The 11,791-nt window shown below is 44.6% G+C and overlaps 1 protein-coding gene across 1 annotated transcript in view; it reads right to left on the bottom strand.

Moving 5' to 3' along the window:
• Window positions 1-5,460, bottom strand: part of LOC147749023 (cell division cycle-associated protein 7-like) — a 56,340-nt gene extending 50,880 nt beyond the window's left edge. Inside the window, exons 1-3 of the mRNA XM_086936520.1 lie at window positions 5,326-5,460; window positions 4,487-4,609; window positions 3,324-3,632 (exon numbers count right to left, since the gene is read on the bottom strand). Coding sequence (XP_086792646.1) covers window positions 3,324-3,632; window positions 4,487-4,609; window positions 5,326-5,349 — 456 coding nt within the window. The 5' untranslated portion in view covers window positions 5,350-5,460. The remainder of the gene's footprint in view (window positions 1-3,323; window positions 3,633-4,486; window positions 4,610-5,325) is intronic.
• Between the last annotated feature and the right edge of the window lie 6,331 nt (window positions 5,461-11,791).

Raw genomic sequence — 11,791 nt, 5'->3', positions numbered from 1 at the left:
TTTTTTGTGAGATTTAACCCATCTTCCTGCTCGCCCACTAGTAAACTCCGGAAAACCCAATTCCCATCTCTGGGTATGCTAACTTATGTCATTTCAGCAGTAAAGAAATCCCTCTAGGTTTGCTCCCCACTTAAGGTCATTGGAAATCTTGCCCATACCCAAACAGGCACCTCCACATAACTCCAATATACCAAGAGCACTTCCGAGAAAATCCATACTAAGCTAAACCAAAGCTATAACAGACATTAGCCATCTAAACTGTGACAGGGGCAAAAAGATTTAGATCTGTCTCAATACATTACACTGGTGCACCTGTGAAAGCTCTGTTCACTCCCATTTGATTCCAAAACCATTTCTTGTTGGCAGGACAGTAGGACCATACATAAAGTCTTGACTTAAACCTTTGAAGACCAGGTATGTGCGCCTATTACTTCTGCCCTTTAGCAAGGGCCGTTCGATCCTATGGGCCTAAACCTTGATTTGACCCATATTTGTGAACTCTAGAATGATGGGAACTGGAGCCTCCACATTCCATAGTCTCAAGACCATTCGGTCCTATGGGCGTAATGATCCTGACAGACTGGCAAAAGTGCAGCCCCTCTCTCCATCAAGCATTTTGATAATCATATGCTTCGCCGTAAAGGAATCCAAGCCACTGCCTCCACTTGCACAAGAGTTGTCCCTGGAAATAAGGGACCAGAACTAACTGTTGCAAACAGTGTGAGGGTTGGCGCAAGTCTAAGGTCCCACCCGCCCAACACTGACAGGAGGTTAAGGACAGCATGGCTGAAGCAGCAACTAAGGACATCCGCTAGAGAAGTGGATCTGTATACCCTCTGGAAGGTGAAGGATAGATGTTTTCAAGAAATGTGCACCAAAATTAACAGTACTCCAAACGTACCATAGATCCCAGTACATTTTGTTCTCAATAACCCACACTATATAGGTGTGCAAGGTCCATTGCTGGGGTGTTTCTCCGTGGTTATCACTGTGGGACATCATGTGTGCCTCTTCCACCTGCCCCTGAACTGCCAGGAGAGCACAAGTGTGTGTGTGTTTAGGGGGGGTGGAGGAGATATTGTTCAGCACTGAGCTGAAGATTGAATCGTGCCCTCTTCTTACTCTACAGTCTCAGTATTTGGAGAAATGCACCCATCTGTCTTTGGCCACAGATTATTAATTCAAATTGGTGAATTTAAGGTCCACAGTCAAGAACCAGCCACTGGTAGTGAAGCAGGCTGAGCAACGGAAATACATAAAGCTGATGGTAACTGTCCCTGCAAAGTGTTGCTTCTGTGGAGGTACAGGGTGGCAGCATGTAATAGAAGGAAGGCACTGTTCTGAATACTCATGCATAATAGTCTGTCTGGTTCGAGGAGGCTGCAACTTTAATGGGACCTACAGGCCCTCACCTCGCTTGCACCACCTCACTCAATGCTGCAGTTTGACAAGCACGCTCTTAAAGCCCAAGAGAAACAAGCTCTCAAGCTCGTCCATACTCATTGTATGTCTGTTCTGTTGGGAGTTTATGGAGTGCAATTACTGACAGAAGGCAAATTCAAAACCACTGGTCACTGTACTCAACGGCATGACCTAGATATCCGCCGAGTTAAATAGATTTTTTTTTCATTAAGTTCAATTCTATATAGGCTCTGGCACCACAGTAATAATACCAGTACCTAAAGCAAATACTTACCAGGTAGGCAACAAAAGGCCTCAACTAGAAAAGTTAAAGTTTGTGCACGCCAATAAACATGACCCTTTTCGTAATCTGGTGCAGCATACTGTCACAGGAGGATGTATGATGGCACCAGATTACAAAAAGGGTCACGTTTATGAAGAACTGCATTAGGTATGGAGTCCTGATGTCTGCGAGTGTAGATGATCCAGGGAAGGAGAATTGCACATGTTACTACCTTATTTTTCTTATAACAATCCTACTATTCTTATTTTCATCTGCTTGGTTTGCACCGGGGGTCCCCTAAATTACCCTCACCCATTCAAATCAAGACCCAACCTTCAATGAAATTTACTAATTTCCAACCATACTCCTAGTTGGTCCTCAGATTCCTTTTAACCTCAGATGTTTCAGAGTCCGGTATTGGACTTAATCTCCTTCCCTTGAACTCTCCAGTCACTATGCACCCTCTACCCTTTCCTCTTTACCCATTTTCTTCCCTGGATGGTCCTCTGCCATAGTTATGCTTGCAGTTCATATTGAGAACAAGCAAATTGTCAAGATTTCACTTTAATTTTAGAAAAAATACTTTTCAGGAAAAAAGCCTTATAAGCCCCTCTTGTGGGGGGTGGGGGGAGAGGGGGGACTGAAACAGTTTTGTTTTTACAAATCCCTGCCACACCATACCCCTATTCCAGATCAGAGTGCTTTAATCAAATGTTAAATTGTTTTGCGAAGTTAAACTTTAATAAACATGGAGTGTTGCATCTTTTAAAATAAGATTATCTCCTCTATAACACGTTCCTTAAAACGTTTTGACAGGTTCTTACAATTTGCATTAAGAACAATCCACTGAAACCTAAGTGGGCGGCCTGTATCGTCAACCAAAGGACACGAGGCCTTTAAATACCTTTATAGAATTTCTTCCAATTGCTCAGACAAACTGAATTCTCTGTAGTACTCTTGGATGCCCTGGTTCCAGCCATGAAGAGAAGGCAAGAACCAAAGAAAGGAATACAATACATTGGGGGAAGAGTGGGTGAATAATAGCACCAGATACTCTAAACAACCCAGCAACCTTCTACCAACCAAATTAACTAAATATCTTTACAACGTAAACTGCAGGAATCTCGCCATCTTACCAGAGCGGTCCCACTTGTACTACACCAATCCAGGCACATTTGTTGCTATGAGTAACACCCAACAGGTATCACACTCCCTCAAAGTCACACCTGCACGGATACCCAACAAAGCCAACAGGAAAATGTAACCAGGTAATTTAGCCTCAAATTACACATGCCTTTAGGATGGAATAGTAGGCATATCACTCGTAGTACATACCAAGTAACAGGAAACCCTGATACACATCCTTGCTTCTTCCAACACTTCCATGGATACTCAGTGCTCACTATAGTAACTGACTGTAAATCCAGCGTGACTGCTATAATATTGCCCAAGGGATTCCCCTAGTGCAATAAAGTGGCCACTACAAGAATTTAAACAGAGCCACATTGATCGGTCATTCAACCTTCCCACTGAAATAAAGATTTCCTATTCATCACTACAAGTAAGTATAAATGACTGATGGATGTGATTACATAAGTGAAAGGAAAAAAAAAGAAGAAATTAATATCAAATAGGATACCATAGCTTTATTAGCTTGGATATTCTTCTCTCTCTTCTCAAGGAAGTTAACGCTCTTTTCTTCCTCTGAATCTGAGCTTTCAGGTGCACTTGTTTCTATGGATGGGATGACTGAGCTTGACTGAGGAAGAGTAATTTCTCGGTCTTTTTCCTCTTCGTCGCTGTTACTATGGTTGGACTTCTTGGGCACTTTGAAGACAACCCGGAGAGAATATTTGGAAGTTTTTCTGGACTCCTGCTTTGGTGCAGTCGCTTTGTCTTCCGCATTGGATTCTGAGAGATTCATGCTCCTGAAGTCTGGCTCCAAAAACTAACAAAAAAATATATATATTATACACACAAACACACATACGAAAAGGTAAAAGACATGGTTCGCTGTTGATTAGGGACAGGGATTTTTTTTTTTTAAATCACATACTTAAGTAATAAGAGTGCCTTTTCCTTGGTGTACTGAAAAGGGGCGTAGCAGTTGCCCACTTATAAACATTTTCAATGGTCTACATATTTTTTTTAAATCAGGTTTTAAGTGCGACCACCCTGCTCCCTTTTTTAACTGGCATATCTTGATCCGACCCCGCCGCCCCTCAAACCCAGAGCAATGTTTATTTAATTAAGGATCCAATTTACTATAGAAGTGATATAAAAATAATCAATGTCTCCTGATACACGTGACAGTCTTTTCAGCTCCTGTCTTTTAATCAAATATGTACTGTATACAATTACTTTTAATTTGGACCCTGGACTACTGTCAAAAGTCTATCATTAGTAAAACCAAGTATAAGAACCTTTTGCTGAACCTAAGGTCTTATGCCTCAATGAAGATAAAATCATAGGTGGATGAGAAACGTGCCAAAATAAAATACATAGCACTTTCTTTTTTCTTATGGATGTTTAAGTAGACCACAGTGAGTTACCAGGCTGAATTTGACTGCACACTCCTTTTGTCAGGCCATAGACAGATTATAAATGATACGTCTTACCAAGTGAACTTGTGCTCAGTACAGCAATATGGCAATAGACAAGGTACAAAACAGAAAGAAGATAATAGTTAGCACCAGCACATAATTCACTGCCACTTTAAAATCCTAAGCAAATTAAAATAAATAAACAGTATTACTCCATATTTTACCACACTATACCCTAACTTAACCTCCACCATGTTACCTGTTCAAGCCCAGTCAGATCATCAGCTGAAAACCCCAAAAACGTCCTGTTGCGTTCGTCATCGGAGTCGTCCATGAAAACCCAGCTGAGGGCAGCTGAAGCCTCATTGTCAAAGCTCTCATTCTGGGAAAGGACAGGGAAAGATTAATTAGGGAATCCCCTTCTTTGCGTAGAAAGCTAGGCTTTGCCCATCAAGAAACGCAGCTGAACTAGTCTGGTTTAGTCAGATTAAATTAAAGAAAGAAATAATGTGCCCTGCGGTTTTTTTCCAGGCCGCGGTGGATCTGGTTAACACAGCCCCACTAGCAGCTGCTGGCGGCAGTTACTTATTCTAGCTCTATTAAAGTCCAACTATTCAACTGATCTGGGAAACTCTAAAGTGCGATGACAGACCAGATTTACTATAACCCAAGACTATACAGAGGAAAGGTACAGCCAATGTTACTATTTCTGCGTAGTTCGGTTCAAAGGAGGCTTTTGCTCAATGTCTGTGTCTGCAGTTCATTTGCACCGGTGTCGGAGAGTCACTTAAAATACCAAATTATTTCTTGCAAACAAATCACATGGTGCAAAGCACACGTAAAAGACAGGCTTTAAAACACGGTTTGCAGACCACTTGGTAAGGGTAATCATGTAATTTTAAAATCAATTTGCAATCATTATATATGAGAAACAAGTTTTAATAGAAGTCTCCAAAACCAGGTACAAGAAGCAAACAAGGAATTACTTAAAATAAAAGCTACAGCAGCGTCTCGTTTGTAGCCACCAGTTAACTAGAACTATAGAGACCTCTTCCTAGACGTACTTTGGCAACGCAACACCTTGAGATTAAAACACACCTTTCCTTGGCCGATTGGACCCATTTCGAAACCTGTACTCGTCCTTGCAAGAAAGCGGGAAAGGCTCGCAAGCTCGTTTTTTTTTATAGCTAAGCAGCTGACGTCAACAACCTCCGCAAAATCAGAAGCAGCGCGCGCACTGATTACCTGCTCTTTAATGCAAGATGGCGGACGCAACACGTATTTCGGCGTGGAACCTGCACAAGCGACGACAGTTGGAGACTACGTAATCCCGCCCACGCGTTAGAAGAAGGCAGCTATTGATGGGCTATTGGTGGATGGCTCTGTCAGCGCCGGCCTTGTGATGTGACAACCTTAATACCGTTAGTGATTTTTAAGGAAGCGCCTGGCTAGCAAAGAACAACTTCGACAGAGACTGTTTTTTTTTTACTATTGGTGGGTAACGTACTTGCTTTTGGTTGCTTATTAAGACAAAGATACATAGTGCGGAAAATAACTAGGTAGAGGGGAGAGAGCTTTAGCGTGAGACATTGGCTGCAGGAAGCTCAAATCCGTGATGTATTCGTATTCCATACTTTAAAAAAACTCTCACACAGGGTGGTTTATGCAAGTTCAAAACTGCACATAATTGCAAATATGTGACACTTCTTCTTTAGCTTTCTAATTTATCAATGGGGGCCTATTCACTCACATCCCGACCCTGGAAATCGTAGACGTGTGAGGGAGAAATGAGCAGTAGGCTACGGGCATAAGTGGCTGTCTAATAAGGACATGTGACAACCAAACTGTGGGTAGTGACGCAAAAGCAACAGTGAGAAAACCGCAGCATGAAAAGGAAACGAGGCAGCAAGTAATTTAAAGATGATGATTAAAAAGTGACAACCAGCACTCTCAAGTTTCAAAGCTCTATGTCGTGTTGGGCCTCAGGCCCACATGACAGCAAATAAGTGACGCAGACACAGCATGTTACTGGACTGTAACTGGCCTCGAGCACGTCCACTCGGCCCCCTTTATTGATGAGGTCACCTGACTCGTGACGCCGATGGTGGGTGGGTGTATAGTGTGGGTACAATTTCTGAAAGACTAGAACGTGCCTAGCAGGACACTACATTCCTCCCAAACTTAAAAATTAAAGGAACAAAGTCCGAACCTGCGGGAGGAAAGAAACACACAATATACTGTTGTCACAATTTTACAAAAGTCTCTACGGCTGCTTGACGATGACGACGTGGAAACTTGCAGCTGGAACTACTAGTTCACATGGGCATGCTGTCCTGATGCTCCGTGGATGTGCCTTTCTGGACTTCCAGCCTCGCTCTTGTGGTGACGACAGACAGATGCCCAGATGGTAGATCTGATGGGTATTGTTCTCTACTAGTCCGTCTGGTTTCTTTACTGGCGGCAGCAGGGCTTCACTTTGCAAAGGAGGGAGTAGTTGAAAGACATCCTTCTCACTAGGACGCCCCTCTCGCGGGTATTCTTCTGCCACAAGATATTCTGGAGGCCCTCTTCATCAGGTTTCCACTGGGCCGGGTGTTCTCCGCAGCGTTGCTCCAGTCCACAGTCTGCGTGTGAATGAAGGAGACGATGAGAGTACTACCTCAAAGTCCGTAGCTCCACCTGGAGGGTGGTTGTTGACTCCTGCCTTTGCGCACAAGTTCCTCTTGTTCCTGGGACGTGCAGGATAGACGGCGGTGTATCCATCTCTCTTGTCGGGACCCTCAGCCACTGGTGTCCCTGAGGCCTTTGCCCCTTGGATATCCACGGGCTGGTGTGGAGTGGTCAGTTCTCCTTCTGCCGGACGTCTGAGCGCTCTCCCCATCCAGACTTCCGCTCAATCCCAAAGGTGGGTGTTGCTAATGGTCCATCCTGTTCATTCCTGCAGCCGACAGGTTGTCAGAGGACTTGTAAGTAGATGCCTGTTCTTCTCCTGGTGCTACCGATGTTCCCCTGGACATGTATGTCCTTGTACTCGATGTGGCGCGTGTCACCTTCTCTTCTGGTGCGTGTTGGCTTGCCACACCTCTTCACATCTTCCTGGACGTTGTTGTTTCTGGTGGCACCATGCCCTTCGATTTCTTTCTTCTTTTCTTCTTCGCGATGCGGTCCGGTCATCTTGCTGCTCTTGTTCTCCTGACCAGGATTCTCTGAGCGGCGTGCACTCGGCCTGTTTCCCTCTGGTCTTGTCCTGGCTCTAGGACACTGTCTTCTTTCCACTCTGTGACTGGACCGGCCGCCGCGACCTTCTTCTGTTGATAGTCTTACTTCTGGTTCTTGATGATGTTGAAGTTTGTTGGTCAATGTTCGCGGACCACGTCTTATTTGAACTTCTCGAACTTCTTGCCAGTCCACTCTGCCGATCTCTGGCAGTGGTGTTGTTTGGCGCAGGTGCTGATGGCTGGGGTGATGGTGGTTGCCAGCCATGTAGTGACTCTGGATGACAGGTGTTGGTGACTTGGTGGGAGTCTTGGATGTCCGGAGAGACTTGGCAGCCATGTGCCTCCGCCATGCTGAGGTGAAGTGTCTGTGGCGGCTTGACAGGTAGAGTGTGGGGATCCTCTCTTGCCTGTTGTGGGGCCACTGCCGACTCCATCTTGAGGCGGTCTGAGGGTGGGTACTCAGTGCTGATTTTCACCTGTGGCATCTGCAGACAGGAGCAGGGATGCGCTTGACTTAGACTGCCGACGCTCAGGGACGGGCGGTCGCCTGGGGAAGCGTTAGGATGAGACGCAGTTGGCGCTTGCTGTCAATTTTGTCTCTTAGGATCTTCTAGTTTGTTTTCAGGGTCTGTAATTCTTCTTGACTTGCATCTACTTCTCTCCCAAGTTTATCTAGGGAGGTTTCTATCACTGATACCAGATCCATTAGAGTATTGATTTTTACTTCAAGTGCCTCACACGTCCCTTCTATTGTTCCTTAGTTTTTCTCAGATGTAGCGATGTTTACCTTCATCTCTGCTATTAAGGTTTCAATCAATTTCCCCCTTTCTGGTGCTCTGTTTGTCCTTGTGTTAGAAGTTGTTGTGCCTCATCTTGAAGCTCTCTTTGTGGTACTTCCTCCTTTAGTAGTAACGTAGCCTCTGGTTCTTTTAATGCCAAGGTTTGAAATGTATTACTGACAGCAACCCCCCTCCTGTCAACATTTCCTCGTTCTGCATGTCTGCGCCAGTTATTTGACTGTTTCTGCACTCCTTCTGTGAGCCCCTGGCATGTGTGTTTGAAGAATCCTGTTTGGCTTGGACTTTGAAAAAGGAGCATAGGGAGGGTGTAATTTTTATTTTTGTTCCTCCTTGCTTGCTTCATGCTGGTATAGAGTGTATTTCCAAGTTCTGGCTTGGTGCCCTCTGTTTCCCCAAATGGTTATTAACTACAGGCACAATAACAGGGCTTCTGCGTGTGTTTTCTGATACTATGTTTCCTGTAGTACAAGTCCTGTTTCTCAAGCTGTATCAAATGCCCTGCTTTTCCCTGTGGTCTTGGTCTACATCTGTTGAGAATGTTTGTTTACTGCCCTTTGTTTCTTTACCAAATGTTGACGGAGCTGTGGGGGGCCTATTTAGTTTTCCTCCCCCCTCCACGGCCCCTTACCCGAGTCATACACGTGGCTCCTGGCTTTCGCACCTCCTAGCTGCTACATCGAACCACAGGGCTGCTGGTGTCTGGCCTGTAATTGTCACAGCTTCCTGAAGGACCCTCGAAGGAGACCCGGGCGGCAGCTCGCCGGCTCCACTGCAGCGCCACTGCTTCCTCTGCCCACACAGCTGTCATAGCTACGCAGCCCCGAGGAACTCTCCATGCACCCATGCACCCAAAGCAAGGGTCCGCTCAATTCTAATCCCGCATGGAGGCGCCTCCCGATATTTGGTAAATTCTCGGCCCAATTACCGTATTATGAGTCTTAATGCGAATAACCTAGGATTTTCCTCATTCAAACAAAGCACTCATTCTGTTTCGCAGTTGAGTCTGCCTAGAGAGCTCGGGAGCTCCCTAAAGGACCTCCATGTTCTCCTACAGAGATGGTATTTGTTGTATTATTTTATAATATATTCCTTTTTATTATCTTTACTCCTCAGTATTCCCCTCATATTTATTGTTCTTTTGATCCAGTATCAAATTGGATTGAAATGTAGCCCCAGTTTGACGTCTGAGGTTATTCATAAGGTGAGGAATCTGCTGTTGGAAAAAGTGGCAGAGGCAGGAATGCATAACAGAGGCTGGAGTATCACAGAAGGAGGAACCCAGTGTGTCGTAAGGTGGAAATTATAGAGATCAAAAGACTTGACAGCGAACATTTCCAAGCCCTAGTGGGGACCTGCTCCTTATTCTACCATTCGGGTGAAGACACCACTTATTGTTGACGAGATGATGTTTTCTGAGCTTTTCCTCCTGGCTTTTAGAGCCCCTGCCAGATGGTTGAAAGTCAAGCAAATTCCTTGAAGGTTCAGCCAGTACCACAGCCTCAGCGTCTCTTAGAACAGCAAATAAAAACCCCAGTTACTGCTTAATTTGTGACAGAAAGAGACCGGTGCCCGGAATTCTGCTCCAGCGGCCAGGGCAAATACACGTTGGTGCACAGAATACCATAGCTGGTCATTTTAAAACCACCTCATGCCCCTTTAATCATGTATGAGATACTTCCTCCCCCTTTAGATCACTCCTCCAGGTTCCAGCTTTCTCTGTTTGTGATGGTTTTGCCGTCTTACTCTTTCTCCATCTTTACAATATATATAATTTTCCTCTGTTTTGCTAAGTATAAAATAATGCAGAAAGAAATGTGCCAGTGCCCCCATCGGTAACGACCGGCTCTAATTAAGCACTGCCAGCGCACTGTTTGCTGCTGTACATGGTGGCCTTGTCTTTCAGAGCTAGCACAGGGTTTGGTGTAAAGCAACAAGGCCTTGAGAGCCAGCACAATGGCACACAGCTCATGAACAATGATGTGGGGCTTCTGTTCCAGCAGAGACAAGATGGCTTTTATCTCTAACTCTTCTATGTGATCTACCTGAGCGATCTCCCCAACTCAGAACCAATGCATCCGTCACACTTGTGAACTTTAGCTGGAGTATGCCATGGCGGCATTTGAGCATTACTGATTACTTTTCGCCCTGTATTTTGAATAAGGAGCAGAAAACAATGGTTAAGAAAGACGCACCATGTTACACATATAGCATTTAGAGAAGTTACCATTCACTGTGGCAGAAACAGAATCAGCTGATTTGATAATGAATGGCATTGTATCTCTACAGATACTAATATTTCACTTCACAGGCTGTTTGAAACATTTTCGGGCTAGCAGAAGTGAGGTGTTAGGGGAGAAATTTGCGCATGTGAAATGGTTCCTACCTTTTGAGTACTGGTGTAAAAATGGGGAATCTGAGGAATTTCTAAGCGGTCCAGACTGCAAGAACACTTTCGGCCGTTCATTAGTTTGCAGGTAGTTGTAGACACTTCATTGGTCTTGTAATTAGTTCAAGGTGAACTTAGCCTGTTATCCCAAAGGTTCTACAGCTGCAGTAATAGTCCGACATTTAGATTGCTTTCTAATGGAAGTTATTTGATGTTGAATGACCAAAGTTGCTGTGGGATGAAACCGGGAGTGTCCTATGTGGTTACTGTTTCCCGGATTGTGACCAGTTATGCAATGTTTTATTTGCACTAGCCCGCACAGAAAGGGGAGTGACAATTTGGCCTCAAATTGCTATTTTTGCTGTGAACTATGGTGGTTTCAGCCAAATGAAAGCCTTATTGTTTCAGAAAGAAGTTTTATTAACATCTGCAAGAGAAACTGTTGATCTCCAGGTTGCAAGGTCTTCTCCTGAAATACAATCACTCCTATGCACCGACCTCACACAACATTTTAGAGATGGTTTGCATCACATATTTAATGCAAGTACTACTGCTGGACTAGTACACTTTTTTAAAGCAATTGGGATTTGGTTTGTCAGTAGGTTCCAGACTATCTTCTGAGTAATTCGATCTTTTATACACTCCGAGGTTTGCCACTCGTTCTATGTCTGCTTCCTGGCATTTTGGTTCTATTTTTGCTGCTCCACAATGGATGTTCCACCTTACGGCCAAATGAGAATGGCACTTCTACATGTGCTCCTGTGTTGGGTTGAAATGATACAGTATTTTGGTGCACGCTTGCTTCAGGAACTGAACGAGAATTGGTCTCTGTCCTTTCAACCTCTAAGGCTACATTGCTTACATCCCATGTTCCGCTGCAAATTGTGCACCTTCGAGTGTGTAATGGATGTATGCCTGGTTAAAGAACTGCCAAATCTACGGATGTAGAATTGCTGATGGGCCCGTTAAGAATTCACCTGCGCCTGTCAGAGGAGATTACCTTTGTTAAAGAATGCATATTATGAGCCATCAATGAATGCGGAACCTGGCTCCTCGTCATTGGGAACACTACTAGCTGCCACACCTTCAGCGGCTGCTGTAGGGGTTGGACATGACCATGTTTGTTCTTTAGAACTTGTCCCTGGGGTGCCGTCAGAAAT

This window comes from Lissotriton vulgaris, chromosome 1_1 (genome assembly GCF_964263255.1).
Source record: "Lissotriton vulgaris chromosome 1_1, aLisVul1.2, whole genome shotgun sequence".
NCBI classification, from domain to species: domain Eukaryota; kingdom Metazoa; phylum Chordata; class Amphibia; order Caudata; family Salamandridae; genus Lissotriton; species Lissotriton vulgaris.
The sequence above is the reverse complement of the archived record's forward strand: the minus strand, read 5'-3'. Positions and strand labels throughout refer to the sequence as shown.